At 43.6% G+C, this 21,664-nt stretch overlaps 2 protein-coding genes across 4 annotated transcripts; one reads left to right on the top strand and one right to left on the bottom strand.

Annotated features, from left to right (window-relative positions):
* Positions 1 to 468: 468 nt before the first annotated feature.
* On the bottom strand, positions 469 to 12,316 carry nhej1 (nonhomologous end-joining factor 1). Of its 3 annotated transcripts, none has more exons than XM_035633871.1 (9): positions 12,201 to 12,316; positions 11,340 to 11,501; positions 10,515 to 10,725; positions 10,044 to 10,265; positions 9,766 to 9,904; positions 9,168 to 9,226; positions 1,776 to 1,950; positions 1,167 to 1,276; positions 469 to 1,035 (listed from the first exon to the last, which is right to left on the bottom strand). In XM_035633871.1, the coding sequence occupies exons 3-9, from the start codon at positions 10,698 to 10,700 to the stop codon at positions 952 to 954; spliced, it is 975 nt and encodes a 324-aa protein (XP_035489764.1). In that variant the 5' UTR covers positions 10,701 to 10,725; positions 11,340 to 11,501; positions 12,201 to 12,316; the 3' UTR covers positions 469 to 951. The 3 variants fall into 3 exon arrangements, with proteins under 3 accessions (XP_035489764.1, XP_035488935.1, XP_035490579.1); XM_035633042.1 differs by having other exon boundaries at positions 10,515 to 10,705; XM_035634686.1 differs by having other exon boundaries at positions 10,515 to 10,661.
* A 749-nt stretch (positions 12,317 to 13,065) lies between these two features.
* LOC118307921 (X-linked retinitis pigmentosa GTPase regulator-like) lies at positions 13,066 to 20,572 on the top strand. The gene is made up of 14 exons (XM_035629976.2): positions 13,066 to 13,220; positions 14,104 to 14,229; positions 14,434 to 14,526; positions 15,048 to 15,110; positions 15,211 to 15,369; positions 15,502 to 15,651; positions 15,761 to 15,919; positions 16,045 to 16,200; positions 16,299 to 16,423; positions 16,500 to 16,691; positions 16,805 to 16,991; positions 17,164 to 17,258; positions 17,375 to 17,434; positions 18,111 to 20,572. The coding sequence occupies exons 1-14, from the start codon at positions 13,190 to 13,192 to the stop codon at positions 20,280 to 20,282; spliced, it is 3,768 nt and encodes a 1,255-aa protein (XP_035485869.2). The 5' UTR covers positions 13,066 to 13,189; the 3' UTR covers positions 20,283 to 20,572.
* The last annotated feature ends 1,092 nt before the right edge of the window (positions 20,573 to 21,664 follow it).

Raw genomic sequence — 21,664 nt, 5'->3', positions numbered from 1 at the left:
TAGATAATATATATTTCATCTTCCCGTGTGCATGATGCATTTCCAGTTAGAATGAAAGCACTTTACGGAAACGTTACTCACACAGAGCCACTTGAAATCCCTCAGAGCCGCGCGGACAAACAGTGACTTTTCAAATAAGGCTTCAATCGCATTCCCGAGATGCTGCAACACCTTGAGTCAACATCTCACTGTTCTCTGAGAAAAAGGAGAGAGAGGCGGCTCTATCGACCGCCGCCGACCCATTATATTCGGTCTGGCTGAGGTCAAAACAAATATATCTACGAGATCTGGAGGCTTGCATACGAAGAGAAAATTAGGTTTTCTAGATTCAATTGAGTAGAAGCAAATCTTAACGTTGGAGAGGCTGAAACATTTTGCAGCTGTTTTAAGTTTTAGAGTTGACATCTACTCTACTTGGAACACTTCTCTGTTTTACATTTTGTGAATAACGGAGAACAGCCATCAAAATTACTTTTACATCTTTAATCAACAACTTGTTTGACCTCTCTAAAACGTCCCAAAATATACAATAAATCAGTTTCAAACCAAATGAACATTGATTGCTCATTAAAACCTAAAAGAATACAACAAGCGAGGTGCTCGATAACCTGAATATTTCTAATATAGAGTCCAAAACACATTGAGTGTGATAACAATGATCAGATAAGAGGGGAACTTTAATATGGAACTAAAACAGATCTTAAAATTATTTAAAACATTGAAAGATGTATTTATTTTATTACACTTTAAAAAGCTGTTTCCATGATTAACTCTGAACTAAATTAAAACTAGCTAAAATATGTCAAACTGCAAAAGTGTCCTTCAGAATAGAAGTTTAAAAACAAGAAATGGCACACTCGTTTTCCATTTTTCTCCAAATGGATAAAAAACCCTAAACGCTTTTTCTGATGAAGTTCTTAATTTTGTGTTTGTGTGTCCTACTGCTCGGGCTCATCTGAACAGTCCAATAACTTTCTTCTTCTTTGTTTTGGAGGATGGTCGCGGCGCAGGTTGCTCAGACGTGACGGGCAGAGACTGAGGAGAAAAAGAAGACAGATGTTTTTTTAAAGCATCTTTTACATTCTTTTTAACATATGAATGTCTTTTCTTTTCTTGTGATTGCTTTTAGAAAATTCTGTTAACATGATATCTTCTTCCAGTCGTACCTGTTGGATTGCGGCTCTGTCGGCCATTTTGGCTCCAGTCGCATCTGCCTGGCCGTTGCGGTTCTGTTCTCTGTCCCTGTGAGCTGTTTCACCACTGACAGACCCGACACCTGAAGGGTAAGGGACAGAGATCATCAAGTACACTTGTGAAATGTGAACTCAACTTATTAATACAAGTGTCTGAAACCAAAAAAACGTTTTGAATGGTGAAAACTCTTCTTAAATCCAAAATCTAGAAAGAGCAGATTTGGAGCTGCAGACTTTGGCTTCAGATTTGAAATTCAGGATGAAATTCTCACAATGGGACTTTGGCCTCGAACCCAAATCTACAAACCAACAATCAAAATATAGCGTGAAAAGATGAAGACAAACCCTAACCCTAACCCATTAAATAGATTGATTTAATATCTTACTTTGAAAGTAATTCTAAATATTCTTTCAGCTAAAGAATGGAAAAGTAGTTTAGACATTTCCCTCCAATCAAATCCATTTTTTTTAATGAGGTAATAATAATATTATAATAAATTTCATTTATAGAGCACTTTTCATTGCTGAAAGCAATTTCAAAAGTGTAAAGTGGTCACAGGGGGCTTCTTAAACCAAGCAAACCTAAGGATGGGCGGAGGTCAGGTTCCTCCTCCTCAGCAGAGCGCTCCTCTGATAATTTGCGCTTTTGTGCATGAGTGCCTCTGTGTGCGACGACGGAGGCGTACAGGTGCTGCAGGTCGTCGCCAAAGCCCAGAGCGCCCTGCTGCTGCTGCTCGGAACAAACCAGAGGAAGAGTCTGTTGGGAGGAGGGAGAGAGTTGGAAGATGAGTCAATGAGTACAAAATTAAAAGTATAAAATACTGTTCTTTGTAATGACCAGCTGGTCACTTAGGTGTTGAGTTTCCAAAAGTACAGCGTTGTACAGACTGGCTGTTAAATTTACAAATACAGAGCAATGATCGTGAAGCAAATTTTTCGTACAATGAAATTACACCCAAAGTCAATGCAAAGACACGTGTAGACGTGAAAATGACGCAACGCAAATTAGTGACACAAAACCCCTTAACCGAGGCGTCTGTTGCTAGCACGTCTCTTAAGGTGTCGGGGAATGATGTCATGGTTTTCCCACACAGAGACTTACAGCTAGTGAGGACATATTTTGTAAAACAGAATTTTACAAAAAGTGTATTGGATTAAAATTGCTGAGTGCCCCTTTAATGCCATCATTTTCCCAGAGCTCAATTCATAAAACACAGTGATTAAATCATTACCTTAACCAATAGAAACAAAACCCAGAACTACAAAAGAAAAAGTTATGATGAACAGAAATTGTCCTTTAAATGAGGTTTGAAATGTTTTAGACGTCTCGATTTTCACGTTTCAAACATCGGTTTCTATTTTAAGAGCTTATGTGATGAAATTCTGCACCATTTCCATAACTGAATGCATTTCCATTTGAGATTTTAGTTGATCTTTGGAATGTTCAACATTCTTCTTACATACGCTCAGTTTTCTTGTCGTAAAGCATATGAAACCATATGTCTTATAAAAAAAAAATCACTTGGACCTTTATTTTAAGCCCTCGTTCTGTGAAGCCAATAAATCCATGAATCCATGAAAAGAAATAATCATACGCTTGAAGTAAAAAACATTATTTGAAGTTCCCTTTTTTTTTGGCGCAGCTCGGTGCCTTTAGGGCATGTTTGTTTTACGGCCTTGCGATGGGAATCACATGTCTGAGGTGTGATGCAGGGCGTGCTGGGGCTGCGATAAGCCTCTAATCAAAGCAGCATTATTGGCACAGCTGACCGCAGGTAGACTTTTGTGCAGGAACAACTGAAACACACACACAAACACACACACGTCAAAACGCAAGACTGACAGATAAGGGTGCGTGTTAACTCATGCTACATTATGCGAACACACGGCTGCCCCGTAGAAAAACACGCGCTATTCACTAAATCCGCTTTTTTTTTCTTCCTTCTTTCCACCAATGGAGAAGACAAACACTCCAAATTAGCTCCTCAAATATTGACCAGGAGAAATTGGTGGTCTCCCGCTCGCTGTCAGTGCAGAGGGGCTCCTAAACACACTTTGGTCAGGTTTGGAGGTTTCGCATTGATTTATTTTTGTTATTTGTTTGTTCAAATATCGTAAAAATAAATGTATGCTCTGGTGAGGCTTAGTTCTGCTTTGGGCACAGAGAAACCAATGTGCTGAGGGTAGAGGAAGCAGCAGAAAGTCGATCCTTATTCCCCCCCCCACCAACAAGCTCACTTATTTCATATGAAATATTGTATTCACTTTCTTGAATATCATTTCTTGATTTATTTTCTCCTTCCTTTATGGAGGCCACCTCTTCTCAAAAAAAGAATAGATCAATAGCTTTGCATAATAAAACTTCTTTATTACTTAAGAGTAAGGTAAAATAATTACTTACTCAGTCAAATCGTGAGCTACAAGGTCAGAATAATAAGATACTAGGTCAAATTTGCAAATAGGTGATTAGTTATAATCCATAAAATCTTCCTTAAATCAAACAATTTTTTTGTGGAAAACTACTGGCTGTGAGTGCAGCATGAAATCTGATTGGGTTTTGGAAAAAATGTTTTACTGAATCAAAATTATCTTATCACCATTTTGTCAAAATTTAGCTAATACGTTTTTTTTTGTTTTGTTTGGGAGGGGGCAATACTTGCCTATATTAGACAGCAATAGGACACTGATGACAAGAAATGTGGGAAATAGTAATGCAACAACTGTCGTAGGTCCACATGTTGACTTTTATGGATATAATTTAGGTATAAAAAACAAATCCTGCCTAACATTGTATTTATTTTGATTATTTTCCCTGCACAACTAGGCTTCCATACCATAAAAAGGAATATAAGTGGTCACAGGGTGTGATTGTTCTGATCGGTTGCTGCTGCTGGTGACCAGAAATGAAATGCAAGACGAGGAATAAAAAGGTGATTACAACAGGTCAATAACCTCTCGCCCATCATGTCGAGCTGAGTAATGTTGTGGAAAGTTCCTCGCTGCTCCTGTTGCAGAACAAAGTCCTCTAAGCACAGAGGAAACAGGCAGGGAGGAGGAGGAGGGCTCACCTGGTGGCCAAACCTCCTGCCCCACAGTAAAGCATCATGTGTGGTGAAGGTGATGAGAGGAAGGGGGCAGAGTTGGCAGCATGTTGGCGTTTCTCTATTATTAGCAGGTCAACATCTCTCTGGTTTTACACATGCTGCTGCTGTTGTTGTTGTTGTTGTTGTTTTCTAAACAGAGGAAGGGGTCTGGTCCCAGAGTGTCTCTCACTCGCTTTCTTCTCGTTGCTGTCTCTGGCGTTGGCCTCGTGTTCTCAGCTATCTGCCCCAGAGTTGCTTTCCGTTTGAACCCTGAGCTCTCGAGGTCGTGTCCTTGGAAAAAGGGAATGGAGAGTGAAGCTACTCAAGGACGGGGGGAGAAGAAGTTGAACATGAGAACGATGAGGTTGACAGGATCTGAAGTGATGAGGTTTGGACGGCGCTAACACACTATATCTCGCCAAGAAAGTGAAAAAGAAAAATGCCTGGCTTCGCCTGTTCATCCGGATCCTCTCTAAACTTTTTGGCTTAAAATTTCACGGACATTGGATGAGTCGTTTTTGCACGATCACGCTAACTAAGATAACATAACCTCCTCGGCGGAGGTAATTAACAGGTCGAGTTTCAAGGATTATAATCAGTACACAAAATATACCCTTGACCTTAAAAATGAGCCAGGAGTGTACAGTATGTTGAAACAGAAATCTTATGAGTGCCAAAACCAATAAACTGCTAAGGTGTGAATTGGAAATTCATCTTCTGTCAACTGAGGAAAGCCTTGTGCTTGTTTGTGGCCCACATTCAGTCTAAAGCTGTCACAGCTTGACTCGGAACACCGCTCACTTGCACAATGTCGCCGTAACAGTGAGTGTGTGAAAGTGTCACAAATAAAAAAAACACTATTCCAGAAGGAGGTTCTTGCAAATTGCACGCGGGAAGTTCACGTGCCGACAAGTGCTGCTCCCGCTACAGTGTTTTGCGCATGCTGCTCGCATGTTGCTCGCAGGCCCCTGATGTCCCTGCGGGACGCCGCACTCGGCCGGTCCAGGCTCGGGGCTCGGCCCAGCGGCCGTGCAGCTGAAGAGGGGAAGCGGCCAGGCCACAGAGGGCCTAATTACAGACCCGTAGTGGGGACAACCCTGTGGAAACTGTGTGCAACTGACAGAAGGCACAGGAGGGGGCGGAGGAAGATTTTGTGCATGGAGATGTTTTTGTTTCGCCATCTTTTACTCCTTACGGAAACTGTGTTGACGCTAGAAGCGGTTACCAGTGTGCCGATGTCAATAACTACATTAAAATCATCACATATCGCAAACTACATAATTTTATCTGCCGACAGACCAGCACCAACTCCAAATATATATTAGCAAGGTCAATTTCTTTATGACCAAGAATATTAGGCGGCGACATTTTCACCATCACTTGTGTGCGGATGTGTGTGTAGCCCTCACTTGTATCAGCCTCGCCTACCCACCACCCAGACCCTGAATTCCTCAGGTGAGCGAGAAGCTGCTCGCCGCGTTTATGAGAGTCAATGATTTACCGAGGAGCGAGGGAGGAAAGAAGAAAAAGAGGCCGGTTTCACCTATCAATATCACAAACAGATGAATGAAATTTGGCTATGTTATGCTTGAATTGTATTCCCCTTTTATTTTGTTTTACATTATATTAATACTTTTGGCCAATTAGTTTATAATACACGGATATTATAAAAAAAATATCAGTCTGCATGCACTTTCAATCTGCGTTTTATAGGAATTTTCTCCTTCAGCAGACATTAAAACCAATCAATATCTGCAGCGTCCCTACATTATTTATGGCCAGTTGGAGGCTTCGAGGCAAAGTGTGTATTTTGGACTCCATCAGCTGCTGTGGTCACTGGATGAAGAAAAAAAAAAACATGGTTCCTGCTCTGCTCTTAACTTTGAGTCTCTGGTTGAACAAGCAGATATTAGGATTTGACTTTGGCTTCATGTGGAAGAGCGATATAACATTTAAGGATCAGTTCTTCAACCGTTACAGCACATGATCATCACAACAACAGAAAACTGCTCAACTCTACGCTGTGAGGAAGAACCAAATAGTTTCTTAATGATTTTCATTTGTTTTTTAAGTAGTTTCAAGTACACACAACACACAGCAAGAAATAAAACTTCAACTTAGGCCGGAGAAGGATGACATTTGGAGCATGGAATGCCAAATTTGGAAGCCGCAGCGTTGTGAGTGAGTCTGTGCAGCTCAAAGTGAGGTGTTCTGGTCAGAAGTGGCCACTAATTGTCAGATGTCGTTATATTGCAGCGCGGTCGCCGTGGAGCTGTGAAGCCGCCGTCTCATGAAACAGGAAGTGGGCAACGGTCCCAAGCTGTGACAATTCAATCCAGAGTGAGCTGACAACTGTGACGCTGCACCGAAAAGAGCAAAGCCTGTGTCACCGACCGTGGTGCACAAACACACACACACATGCACAAAAACACAACCTCCGTGACACACACTAAGGGGCAACTCTGAAAAACCAAGAGCATGCGTCACAGCTTGCTATGTGTGGATAAGAAGGCACTCCCCTGTCTGACTGTTCATGAGCTGCTGCCACCACACACACACACACACACACACACACACACACACACACACACACACACACACACACACACACACACACACACACACACACACACACACACACACACACACACACACACACACACACACACACACACACACACACACACACACACACACACACTAAATTTAGGTCCAAAGGGAAGTTGATGTGGGTTAGGGTTGTGTGTTTTCTGTGTGTGTGTGTTTGTTTGTGTGTGTGTATATCTGTGGGAAGCATATAGGCTAATTTCACCCATGTAAATGTTGACCTGAGCTGGGTTGGGTGTTTGTGTGGGGCCGGGTGGGGAGGGGCTTCCACGGAAAGCTGCAGTAGAAAATAAGAGCTCGTGCTCCTGTCATCATCGTCTCTCTTACACTGTCCCTCTGCCCTTCATTCCCCTTGGTGTGGGAAACAAAGGCCACGAATGGCGCAAGCACAAACGCACTCTTGTGGAAATGTTCAAAAGCGCGGGGTGGCCGTGGGGTGATGAGGGGGATATTTGTCTGCTCTGCTGTCTTTTGGCACTCTGCGCATAAATATCTGAGTAAATGTCAAAGAAGTTCAAGTACAAGGAAGGAAAAACCGAAGGCGAAACTGAAGCCGGGTGGTTTTTAGAAGAACAGGAGTCACATGCAGACTCGTTAGGGGAGGCAGAAGGTCGATGGTTTCTCCAGTCCGCCCACTGGCGAGCTCTTGGGCAAGACGCTGAACCCCAAATTGCCCATTGACAGTGTGTGAATGAGGTGTGATAGACTGAGTGCTGCGTCGAGAAGCGCAGCATGAACGTGTGAATGCGCCTGAAGTGGTCTAAAAAAATTAATTCACTCTGTGTTGTACCTGTGGCTCTCATCTCTCTGAAAGTCACTTTTATATACTCAATTTTAGAGCGACAGCTTTTGAAAAATTGGCTCATTTATTTTCTGACGTAGGGTTGGATGTGAAGATCTCAGAAAATACAGAAAAGAGTCAAAGGTGAACGTCTTTGTTTTTTCTGACAAGCCCAAAACCCAAAGATACTTAGTTTGCAATGTCCAGAGGCTTTTTTTTTTGCATAAGCTGGTAAAAGTATGCAAAGGCCCTACCCTGAAAGGTAAAGACAATACACTCATGCCAAACGCCTTCACTCTTTCTCTGACACACACACGTGCACACACACACACACACACACACACACACACACACACACACACACACACACACACACACACACATAGCGGTCCATCCAGTGTGTGCGATTCTCCGTTTGACGCATCCCGGTGACATTTTTCCCAGACACGTTTGATTTCAGTTTGGACTTTGGTCTGAAGGCGGCCTCCTCGCAGCCCGGAGGAATTTGCCACGAGAGAGAAGACTTTGATCCGCTGCGGCGTTCCTCTTCTTCATCCTCTTCTTCTTCTTCTGTGGTCTCTGACTGTGCCCCCCCGCCCCCTCAACTAACCTCAGCCATCGTATGATCACCAAAAAGCTGCAAACAGAGCCGCCACTGTGACCCCGATGTAATTTTCCATGACTCCATGTACCTGGAGCTGGAGCCTTTCCACCGACCCAAAAATGTGATTCTTTCCTGGTTTGTCCTTTTTAGACAAACAGAAACTAACAACCAGGCTGGTTTCCTTCCCGGAAACCACCACATGATGCAACTGTGATGAGTCAAACAAACTGTGAATTAAACTACAGTGTGTCACCTGGAAAGGGAAATTTCCCGACGTCCAAGTTCTCTGATGTCGACCTTTAAAACATCCGCGACATGCATGAAATCGATTGAGCCATATTCTGAACTGCTCTTGTTTAATACAAAAAAAGCTAAAATATTAATTTTAACTAGAATTACGGAAGTCGACGTAAAACTGGAGTGAACAGGAAATAAAAATGTAAAAATAAACCAGGAGGGACCAGACATACAGACACACCTTGAAAATTCCACAGGTAGATCTGAAATGCCTAGTCAGTCAATCCGACAGACACACACACACACACACACACACACACACAAGAGTTAGGGGAGGGGTCAACATCACAGATGGCAAATTCCACACCTCAATACAGTAAACGCGCGCACACACACACACACACACACACATACAGAAAGACCAGCCACTGGTCTCGACCGGACAGTAACGCGCAGCGACTCTAAAGTGGCTCGTGTTTCAGTCAGACGGAGAGCCGCGCGCTCCAGCGGCCGCAGTGTTTTATCATGTGGTTCTCGCCGCACTGGCCACAGACGGTTAACGATCAGGAATGGAGGAGAGAGAGAGAAGACGATAAAAACAAACCCAAACAACAGGCTGCGAGGGCTGTGCTGTGTTCGTATGTGTGTTGCTGACCTCTCACCTTTGCCATGAAGTCCTCTCTGTAGGTTTGCTCCTCAAAAGCATCCGTCTGCAACCGCTCTGGGCTCAAACACACACACACACACACACACACACACACACACACACACACACACACACACACACACACACACACACACACACACACACACACACACACACACACACACACACACACACACACACACACACACACACACACACACACACACACACACATTTGGATTGTAAGCACGTTTTTAAAAAAAGACCTTCTCCACTGTTAAACCTTAATTGTTAAACATTATTTCTTCATTTTTTTTAAAACGACAGTGCCAAAGCATTTCTATCAATAGAAAATAAAGAGATACATGTGGATAAAATGCACACGAGCGGCCGATGCCACAGAAAAACAATACAGATCTAATTTGGTCGTCACACCTGTGAACACAGTTGTGTTTAGTAGAATCTTAAAAAATAATTTAGACATTTGTTGTGGGAAATGTTACTGAATCTACACTGAATAGCACTGCCTTTTGTTCTTTAGGCTCAGCGTGCTACTACTCCTCGTAAGTCATGTTATATGTGTTATATTCGGTCGTGTGTGTGTGTGTTCGTACCTCTGCTGAGCGTGGCTCCGTTCTCCCTGTAGTCCTGGATCTCCGCATCCTTCCTCACCAACAGAACCCCCAGCTGCTCCACCTGCTGCTGCAGCAGGCGGCTCATCGCCAGCAGGGGGCGCACCAGCTGAAGGCACACCTGAAAAACACACACGATACTGTTAAAAAGCATTGGGAATTTGGGAATACAAACAGGCAAATTCATACCAGAAACTAAAATATCAGAGTTTTAAAGACCACCACAACCTAAGTTTGAATCTAAAATGTGGAGCGTATACCAGTGCGATGGGGGCGGGTGTGCAGTGGAACTCCCAGTAGAAGGGCAGCCCGGCCAGCTCGCTCTTCAGCTTCATGCCAATGTTGCCGTCTTCCTTTCGTGTCAGGGAGATCTGAGCCTCACCGTCAGCTCCCTCACCGCTTCCTGACAGACGGGGTCGAACTACCTCACAAAGGTGGGAGAAGAACGCCTTGACTGGAGCTCGCAAACGCCTGTTCAGATCCTGGTGCCAAAAAACCCATTTTCATTTGTCAGAGAAAAACATTTAACCTACAGTTCTTTCAAAAATCTTTCATTATACAGCTTTTCCTGCATCTGTACTTTCATAAATATCCCAACATTTGCAAGATATATCCCCACCTTTTTTAACAGATGGTCCTCTAAAGAGGATTTGAAATAATGACTGCAGGTTTAAGAACTTGTTGCGGCCCTAATGGTTAAAAGTCAACCCTCTGCTCTGTTTTGTTTTTACCTGTGATCGTCTCTGGATGGCATCAGAGTTCATCCTCTCCTCCCACACACTGGTCATGTCAGTCAGCAAGATGTGGTACGCCGAGTCTCCGAACCAGATCTTAGCGAGGAGCTGGAAGCCACTGATGCTCACGGGAAGCCAGGGACGCTGGAGGAGCACATCGGCGGGGGCTCCGCTCAATTCCATCACGGCTATATGAAATGAATACACACTTAACAGGAAAGGGAGGTCCGAATCACACTGTTAGGACATTGACAGATGAAGACTGTCAAGTCTCTAATGGACAAGAAAAGATGAACAGCTGCGTCGATATAAAAACTCATGGGGAGAAGTTAACTACAAATCCGAAGGTGCAGCTCAGTTAGAAACAACCAATCACAGAGCTTCAAATGATTTGTATCCTTGTAAAACCGGAGAAAGTTACAAAACTTTCATCTGTTAATCAGGGCTGCAACTAACAGTCACTTTCATTATTGAGTAATCGTGCTTCTTATGTTCTGAATTAACTGATTCATTGTTTGGTCTATAAACTTATGCTAATCCTTATATCTTTTGGCCTGTCGGTGGGTCAAAAACAGGAAAACTGTCACGTTTTAATAGACAAAGCGACTCATTGCTTAGTTGAGAAAAAAATCTGCAGATTGTTTTGATAATGAAAATCGTTGTCGGCTTCACTTGTGATAGTTCAGAACGGGTTAAAAGCTGGTAAAGGCTCATTACAAACTGCATGTTTTGAGATGGGGTTTGGAAGTGGATGTCCGTGAACGCCTACACCCAGAACACAGTGTAATTTTCCTTTTTTATCAAACGTGTTTAATCGCTCACCTCCGAGGAATGCAGCCCTCAAAGCCTGGACTGAGATCTGTTAAAGCCACGTTACAGACGCCCTCCTTGCCGCATAATCACCCCCTTGGCTTGGGGAGCCCGCGGAGGCAGCTCCTGCGGGTTTACCGGATCCTCTCTGCTGATCTGTAATGGAGCTATTTTCTGGGAAAGAAAGTGGGTATTTCTCGTCAGTTGGCGTTTGAAACACAGCGGCTGAGTCACGCCAATTTGGAAAATCGCAAAAAAATCCCAAATCAGTAACTTTATGACTTCAATATACGGCCATACAGCCAGACAGGAATGCCAGTGGTTAGAAGTTATCAGGGGGAGGTGTGGTCCTGACACGCTGAGAGCGTCCAGCCAAACTCCACTCATAAATCTCTGAATTTAAAATCCCCATCTCTTTTCGTAAGAGATATTATTTCAAGCAGATACTATTAAATTCGGCCAACAACAACCCAGTGCACATTTTAGATTGTAATTTCATTCCCAAAGTAAGGCTACTTATAGAAGTAGCTGTAGTGAAAGGAACAAAAACAGAAGCAGTACTGAACAAGCTCATATGCCTCATGTATTTTTTTAGTACAGATTTACAAAAAATCACACCAAATCTATGACTTTTAAAGTTTCCTTGCTTATGATCAAACATGCTTCTGGGATTGATTCGGCGCCCACGACGCGAACACACACGACGCGTGAAATGTTTTGCTAAAAATGCCAACTGTTAGTCATGAAGCCAATGGCTAATTCAAGGCATAATTATGAAATGTTGTTCAGTTATTATGTTTGCCACAGCATCTCATGACACTTCCAGAGAACTGATAAAATATTTAAACAAGTAAAACAACATTTGAAGCCTACCGATATCTGCCAGTAGAGATGCAGCTTCCGCACCGCGTCTTGTTGACTGTTACATATTTCAACGCCGATGTCAAACATTAGCGCGTTTCAAAGGTTCCGTTTACTTGTATTACTACTACTATAATACTACTACTACTACTACTACTACTACTACTACTAATAATAATAATAATAATAATAATAATAATAATAATAATAATAATGATGATAATTCAGCGGTGCTGCTGTTTATTCAAATATCAGAGAGATCTGAGACATCCTCTCACAACTTTCACAGTTGTTAGTTTGGTGAAAAAGGCCTTAGCAAATCCCTGTGCATCCTTATCAATGAGCATTTTGGTTTGATATGCATATTTCAAGGTCACAGCTTTCATGAATTTTGCTAAGGCCTTTCAAAAAAACTACCAGCTGTGAAAGTTGTGAGAGGATGTCCCAGACAAATGAGAGGTGGTTTGATGTCAATAAATTCATAAATGAGTGAGGTTTGACATTCCTGTGTCTAAAAAAAAAAAGTTTGTTGTCCCTGACAACGCCTGTAGTGACATGCGTAGTGGGCAGACATTCAATGCCTTGCGCTTTCCACTGCATCGTCGTCTTTGGTGATTTTGATTAGATCAACTCTGTGAAACATCTTTCCTGAATGAGCTCTCAACCTCAAATGAGACAGATCAAGGTTTAGACGCGGATCTAATGAAAATAACAGGGAATGTAAAATATGAAAACGACTCCACTCCGGTTCCAGGAGTTCCTTTTTAATATGCGTGTGTATGTAGTGGAGGGAAGACTGTAAAATCAGCAGTAGGCAAAAAAAGTGCAAACAGCTGAATCCTTCAAATCATAAATCATGAAAACAGGCATTTGTCTCTTTAAGGGTCACGTTGCCAGCAGCGTCGTCACCTAGGAGACGTTTTGTTTATATCCGGGTTGTCCGAGTCGAAAACAAGCAAGAAGGGGCACCCGCACGCAAAGCGGATTAAAGTGGAGCAGAGATGGCGGGGGAGACCGAGGACGAGATACCAGGTCGGAAACAACACTCGCCTCATTACCCGAGACTCCTCCAGGCTCCGAACTAACCGCGTACAATGCGAAACGTTACTTCGCCGCCGTCACTCAGCTAGTTGACGGTCCAGGTGGTTCTTGTTAGCTTCTGCTTTAGCTTTGGCTGGCTAACCGAAAAACAATTCACTTTCTCCACTTGAATCTGCATATTGTCTATGTACTAAATTTTTTAATACCTCACCACGGGGTTGAACGTTATGTTGTATACTTGCTCTCTATGTTTATTCCTGTCCCTCGTCCTCCATCGTGAAGTTCTTAAAAAGTTCCATTTGAAACGTGCTCTGTGATTAAATATTAATACGTCTTCTTTAAAACCCCATGTTACTGTAATACTGATTCTAATAATATGAAGAGATAATGTTGTGTTTGTGTTTTATTCTCTCATATCACAAAGCATACGATTAAGTATTTTACCATAACATTAGCTTTAGAAGCTCTAAAAGAAAACATCTATAAGATCCCTATCTGCCTTTGCGAAGGACTTCCCAGATATTTGTCATTTTGCGTTTAACAAATGATTTGAGCTCTGAATCGATTAGTCAGTCAATTAACTGAAAAGATTTATTCGCAACAATTGTATTGTTTAAAGTAATTTTTTTTAGCAAAACTGCCAACGCCTAAATAGTTGACTATTTATTTTGGACTGTTCATCGGAATAAAAAAGATATTTCAATGTGTCAACTTGGGATCTCCGATGGTAATGAACATTTTTTCACAATTTTCTGATGTTTTATGGAAATGTGATGAATTGATTGATAGATCAATAGTTAATTAATCATTAGTCGGAACCCGAGAAAAATTTTCCTATTCACCTTGTTGTCTTTTCTTCTTCTTTTTTTCACAGAATCGGGTGCAGTGTTTACATTTGGAAAGAGTAAATTTGCCGACAACATCCCAAGTAAGTTCTGGCTGAAAAACGACGTTCCGTTGAAAATAGCTTGTGGGGATGAACACACCGCCTTAATAACAGGTAAGAGACTTTTTTTTAACCTTTGCAGTATTTGAGTTTTACCTCGACAGGTTTAATCAACCATGCATGCAAGACCTAATGCTTGTTATTAGTTGTTTTTCTCCACGATGGCTTGTGCTCTTTTGTTTATTGTGAAACCAATTAAAAGGAAATAGCTAACCATATACTGATGTGGTGTATTGTCCCGTATCTGCATCCCCACAGAAAATGGAAAACTCTTCATGTTTGGCAGCAACAACTGGGGCCAACTCGGTCTGGGATCCAAACTGACGGTGAACAAGCCTACATGTGTCAAAGGTGGGTCTTAGAATCGCGCTCTCTTCCTTATTTTAGTCTGAAAAAAGAGTGAGCGTTGTGTGTAGGTGTTGCCACTGACAGCTGCCTCTAGCCTCCTTCAAGAGAAGTGAAGAGGGAGTCGCTCAGAGGATGAGATGCCTCCCTCAGCCAGGACAGGAAACAATTTTTGGTGTCATTTTAAAGATTACATTTTTTGTAGTTGCTAAAATATAATCTTTTTAACAGTGAGAAAACACTTTACATGACATGCGGGATAAAAGATTTCTGTAGAATGGGGAAACCCAGACAGAGATGTAATCCCAATCCGGGGGGGGGGGGGTTCCATAATCTGCCCTAATCTAGAGCCAGAGAGAGAGGCAGAGGGAGATGGAGACATTTTCATACACTACTAGTAACATGAAATAATACGGAGTAAAGGAGGCGTCACCTCTCAAGATCAAACCTAAAAGTGTTTTTGCATTCATGGCTTATTAAAGATAAATGTAGATCTGTTTATTGAAGTATCGTTCATATTATTTCAGCCCTGAAGTCTGAGAAAGTTCAGCTCGTGGCCTGTGGAAGAAACCACACTCTCATCTGCACTGGTCAGTGACTCTGATGTGTATTTTGATTCAGTTAAAGATGAAAAACTATTTGAAACTTTACCATCTCATACAAAAAAATTCTTTTGCGTTTCCTCTGCAGCTCAGGGTAAAGTGTACGCCTCTGGTGGCAACAGCGAGGGTCAGCTGGGGCTCGGCGACTGTGAGGAGAGGACGGCATTTCAGCGAGTTGATTTCCTTGATTCGCACGGACCAATCAAAATGCTCGCTGCCGGGTCAAACACCTCCGCTGCTCTCACAGGTGCGACTCAGACACTGCCTCACAGACATGTCATGTGAGATGTCAGTTGCTTTTATTCTGCAATGTAATTGAAAATTTTAAATTTGAATTCTCTTTTTATGTTTTCCGACTGGCTCTTCTCCCCCGTCACAGAAAGTGGTAAACTGTTCATGTGGGGTGACAACGCCGAGGGTCAGATCGGTTTGGGGAAGGAGAGTCACGCCTCCTCGCCGCAGGAAGTCAGCGTGACCCAGCCAATCGGCTGGGTGTCCTGCGGATACTACCACTCTGCCTTAGTGACAGGTGAGCAGATGTAAGGTCAAGGGCGTCATGCCTCAGGTGACGTTTCAGCAACGGATGAATGGGTGTTAAAGTTTTAGTTGTGTAAAAAGTATTTCCCCTTGTGTCTCAGTTGACGGAGCTCTCTACACGTTTGGTGAGCGGGACAGTGGCAAACTGGGTGTGGGCACCGGCCAGCTGCCCAGACACCGAGTCCCTCAGCTGGTGAAGAGCATCAAGGAGCCGGTGACACAGGTGGCCTGCGGGGGCGGGCACACTGTGGCACTTACAGGTAACACCACAAGCGGGAGATGGACGCCGACAACACGGGTCGATCTGCATTGAACGTGCGGCTCCAGACAGTTGTAGCTAAAATGATAACACAGATTGTGTGTCTGTTTCTTCCATCTCTCCCAGAGGACAGCGTGTACACGTTTGGCCTCGGCCAGTTCGGACAGCTCGGTCACGGGACGTTTATTTTCGAGTCCCGGCTGCCGCGTCAGGTCGAACACTTCAAGAAGGGAAGGGTCTGTCAGGTGGCCTGTGGAGAGAACCACACCGCTCTCATCACTGGTAAATGCTGCCGGATTTTATCATGCACTGGAGCTTCTGTTTCACCACTCACTTTATTATTGATGTTCTCATGAAGGCTTCTGTTGTGTTTATTTCAGATGGTGGTTTGCTCTACACATTTGGAGATGGCAGACACGGTAAACTGGGCCTGGGGGAGGAGAACTTTGCCAACCAGTTCAAACCAACTCTGTGTCCACGCTTCCTTAAGTACAATGTTCAGGCAGTAGGTGTTTCACATGAGCACGTTTTTTGCTTTGAAGTCCTACAAATTGTGACCCGCATGTTTTTTCCGTGTCCAGGCTGTGTGTGGGGGCTGTCACATGGTGGTGTTGGCTCGGGTGAGGGAGCAGAGCTGTGACGTCGTGACTCTGGAGGAGGAGGACGTGATGGAAGATTACCTGGAGAGGCCGTGTGTGGAGCTGCTGGGGCTCACGGCCGACTCCTCCACCCTGCAGAGGAGCCTCTCTGCCCGGGTTCGCAGGAGAGAGAGGGTAGGATTCATCCATCAATAAACAAGTTATGATTCCAAAATTACTGCTAATGTTGTACTCGTCTCTCATTTCATTAATTTTATCACCCCAGCTGACAAATGTTTCCCCCACAGGAGCGATCTCCAGATAAGTTCGGTGTCATGTTCCGCACTCTGCCCGCCATGACACCTGGCTTCCTTCACCCGCTGCTGCCCATCTCCAGCCAGACCATCCCGCCCAGGCTGCCTCCACCTGAGCTGACCCACAGAAAGCTGCGCAACGGCACTCACCGACACAGTAGCGCAGAGTCCAACCACCAGGGTACCTAGCTCAACTCCTCCTTCTGATCCTGAGTCTCACGTTTTTTTAAGGCTTTGATTTTTATATTTGATGTCCTGGGATCAGAATGTTCTGTGGTTTGTTGCAGCATCAAACCAGGCAGAGTTGGACCTGATTGGACTAACATGGTGTGCTTTCTTTTCTGTCTTGTCAGCGCAGGCAGGGGGCGAGACCGACAGCGTTGTGGAGAGCCTGACCGACACCGACAGCGTTAAAGGCCTGGGAGAAACCACGGACTTCCTCAACATGGTGAGAAATGAGACGATTACCAGCAGCCGAAATGTTAAATGGACTTTCTGATGTCTCAGTGAACGGCGAGGGGATCATCATCAGTAATTTCTGCTCATTTCTTTTTCTCCTGATAGACACACGTGATAAGGATGGACCCCAGTGATAAATCTCTCACTCTGTCTCCAGTTAAGAAGGTAACGCACAAACTTTTTCTGTCACACACTCATTTGTCCAATATTCATTCTCTAAAATTAACGGGATAGAAGCAATTTTAAAGGGTCCTTTTCATTTGGCAATTAAAGACTTGTGAGATTTAAAATGAAATATATATTCCACAAGCGTTTTTAGCTTGTTTTTACTCCATCAGGCTGAGCTGTGGTTGTTTCTGGAATCTTATCACAGCACAGAGTTCATCAATTAAGTCATGTGATATCAATACAAAGCAAAAAATTAACAGTTGAAACATTTTAGCCTTCAAATAATAGTTGTACAAAACATAATATGTACTAAAAGGTTCGGAAATTATAAGATATTTTAAATTAAATATATACTATCTATATGAATTTGTAAATAAAAAAATAATGATTAATGAATGAAACCACTTTATTAATTGATCTATGTATCAGAAAAAACACATCTTGACCTCTTGATTTCAGTACTTCTCTGTTCTTGTGCTTGCATAGAAATCGTCCACGTGCTTATCCAATATACTGGTCAGGCTCCTCTCATTCGTTTTTTTTTCTTGCCAATACTTTGTCATAAATGTCTGCTTTTTCCCTCTCTCTTGAGTTATCTACATGTCTCTTTCCCTCTCTAATGCATGGCTCTTTTTTTCATCCTTTTTTTCGCTTTCTCATGCTGGGCAAAAAGATGAAGGGTAAGCATGGTAAGACCATTGTAGGAAAGAAAGAGAGCCAAACAAAGGAGAGAAAGCTCTCAAAGCAGAGTAGCTTCCCTTCGTCTTCCCCACCTCGTAGGGGGGACACTGTCTCCGCTTGCCAGGCGTTGCCCGCCGAGGTCCCGTTGAGCCGCAGCGCTCGACAGAGACAGAAGAGGACCGGCCAGAACAAAGAGAATCTGATCATGGCCACGGGCAAGCTGGAGAGGAGACCAAGTAAAAACAAACCTCAGAGTGTAGGGGACATCGGGAAGGCATCCAAGCACTGTCCCAGGCCAGGTCAGGGTGAAGGCCAGCTGATAGAGGTTGGCAAGAAGCAGGTGCCACGCTCCAAACAAAGTCCCGAAAACAAAAACACATCTTCAGGTGTTGGCTCTGAAGCTGCGGTGGCCAAAGTTAAGCAAGTGCAGCCCCAAGCGTTTAAAAGCAAACCGATTGTCGTGCAAAGTCAATATGCTGGAGTTGGTTCGCCAGGTACACGTGCTCACAAGGACTCGCCTGGCTTTCACCTGAGTGACGCCCTGGATGAGGAAAGTACGGGAAGCTCTCGACTGGTTTCTGAGGTGAACAGAGACTCAGAATCTAAAGAGGACTTGGATTTATCCAAAAAATCTAAGAACGAGAAAAACAAAAAAGAGGCTCAGTCAAAGAAACAGTCCAAGCTCGCAAAAAAAAGTCACAAAGAGCCGTTAGATGAGATTGGCCTGCTTTCCGCGACTGCCTCGCTTGCTGCCGGAGCGGTGTTAATGAAAGAGGTGGTGTCCAGAAGCTGTTTCAGCTCGCCGACGACGTCCCCGTCTGAGAGCAGTGGCGTCCTGAAAGACGGCGTGAGGAAATCAAGAAGTGATGAGCCCGGATCTGCTGACCTGAGCAACAAATCTGCAGTCAGCATCAGTATCATACCTGCGTCTGAGAGTCCTGAAGCGAGGACGAGTCGGGAGGAGAAGAAGGCAATGAGTCAGGATGGACGTACGGATGGCAGTGAGGAGCAGACAAGCTCTGCAACAGTCAAGCAGGAGGAGGAGGAGGTGGAGGTTGAAGAAGATGAGAGGGGTCAGAGAATGAGTGCAGAAGTAAGCGAGGAGGAAGAAGAAGAAGAGGAGGAAGAGAGTGTTGATAAAATCGCAGCAGAGGAAGAAAATGACAAAGACAGCGACACTCTGAAGATGGAAGTTAAGTCAGAAACTAGCTTAGATGAGGAGGAAGACGAGAGTGCTGCTGAGGAAGAGGAGGAGGAGGAGGAGGAAGAGGATGCAAGCAGGACAGCAGGGAGCGAAAGTGAAGATGAGACTGAAGAGAAAGAGAGCAAAGGAGGTGATGATCAAGAGGAGGAGGAGGAAGGCGAGGAAGGGTCAAGTCATGAAACAGAAAGCAAAGGAGGTTTGACCGAAAATGAGGAGGAGGAAGCTGAAGAAGAAGAAGAAGAAGAAGAAGAAGAAGAAGAAGAAGAAGAAGAGGGGGATTTGGAAAGCGAGGGCGAGGAAGAGGAGGATGAGAGTGAATCTTTAAAGTCTTCAGAGGACAGAGAAGAGAGTGATGTTGAGAGCATGAGTGAGGGAGAGGACGAGTGGAAAAAGGAGAGTAGCACTGAGGAGGAAGGGGAGAGTGATGACGAAAATGAGGAAAGTGAAGAAGAGAATGAGGAGGAAGAGGAAGAGGAGGAGAGTGAAAATGAAGAGCAGGAGGAGGAGGAGGAAGAAGAAGCAGAGGATGAGAGTGCTGACAAAGAGACGGATGAAGAAAAACAGAGTGAAGAAGAGGAGGAGGATGAAGAAGACGAGGAAGATGGTGCTGAGGAAGAGGAAGAAGAAGAAAAAGAGAGTGAGGATGAGGTAGTGGAAGAGGAGGAGGAGGAGGAAGGAGAGGAGATGAAGGAGGAGGAAGAAAGTGAGGAAGATGAAATGGAAGATAATGAAGAAGAGGAGGAAGAGAGTGAGGGAGAGCAAGATGAAGAGGGTGAAGAGGAGGAGGAGGAGGAGGAGGAGGAGGAGGAGGAGGAGGAGGAAGAAGAAGAGGTCAAAAAAGTCAAAAGACAAAGTGCAAAATCTACAAGTAAACCGAGGTCAGGGGTCAGAGGTCATGCAGCGGGGGAGTCTGAGGAGCTTTGGGGCGAAGTTCTGCCTCAGTACCTCCACCTGAAATAACACTGATCATGTGCGTTATTGATCATTTTATTATTGATCAACCCGTCAGTTATTTTTCTGTAAAGGCTTTGTTAGCTTATTTGTTTGGATGCTTATTTTTTTGTTTACATATGACATTTTTCTATTACAATTCGTTCACTTTGGTTCAGTCTGATGCGAGGGACACTGTGACTTAATCGTTGGCAAAGTAAAAGGTTTACATATTTACATACATTACTTGCTTTCTCTTTTCATCTCTCTTTTTCATTCATTTCTGTCTCCGGTAATAAATATCTGTTTCATTTATGGTTCATGTTGTTTTTGTGTGTTTTTTCATGAGTTTTCATGAGGACTATGGACTAAAAAATATTACAACTTTTCCAAATAAAATGTGACTCCATAGCCCTGATACAACCATTGAGAACTCCACCAAGAACAACAAAAAGGAAAAGAAAATCAAGTCTTGAAAAACTAAACTAATAAGTGCATTAGAAATGTGAGTTCATTTTAAGCTGATCTCCCAGAATGTTGTTTAATGCGTTGATAGTAATAATAGAACAAAACATAATAGAATAAAAATTTTAAATGTCTCTCACATGTTCCCTGAGTCCATGTTGATGTTTTGTTTTGTCTGACAAAAGGCCAAAATCCCTCTTTGTGACCAAATCCTAATTGTGGAGATGCATTAACCAGAGTGTTGCAACTTTTTCCTGCTTCACAATCAGTGTCAAGAAATAATAATAAGTTGTAGTTTGAACTATTCTGTCGATCCGCTATTCGACAAATGCGACGTCCGCCGCTTTTCCTCAGTTTCAGGAGCAGGTGGGGCTTGTTCTCTTCTTCCTGCCCCCGTCTTTGTCTCTGTGTATATAATCCCAACTGTAATCCCATCCCATCATTCCTTTGCTGCAGTCCGGAGCTCAGCCCTTGTGTACGTAGCGGCCCAGCTCCTTGTCTCCACCTGTAGAATTCATTGCTCACTCAGTTCCTCTCGAAAATGATTCTGACTTGTATCGTCGTGTAGAATTTAAAGAAGACGCGTCTTTAATTCTCTCGTTTTTTTGTTAGGATTTTATAAAAGGGTTTGATCAAACGGGGAGCAAAGTTGAGGTGGAAGAAGAAGACGAGGAAGAAGATGAGGACGATGACAACAACGTTGACGATGAAGAGGTGGAAGTAGAAGAAGAGGAAAACTATACGTCAGCCGAAATGGAAGAGCCGTCCTCACAAAGTTTGGAGGATTTGACGGAGAAAACAGCGGAGGAGACTCAGAGTCCTGTAGGTCCACAGAGACGATTTATATGATGTTGATTCGTTATTTCTGTCGCCACTGACTTGTAACATCTGATCTTTCCAGAAGCCTGAAGAGCTCAAGGAGGAATCGGCGCCTGACGGAGCACAGA

The sequence above is a fragment of the Scophthalmus maximus genome, chromosome 1 (genome assembly GCF_022379125.1).
Source record: "Scophthalmus maximus strain ysfricsl-2021 chromosome 1, ASM2237912v1, whole genome shotgun sequence".
NCBI lineage: Eukaryota > Metazoa > Chordata > Actinopteri > Pleuronectiformes > Scophthalmidae > Scophthalmus > Scophthalmus maximus.
This window is presented reverse-complemented; position numbering and strand designations above follow the sequence as displayed.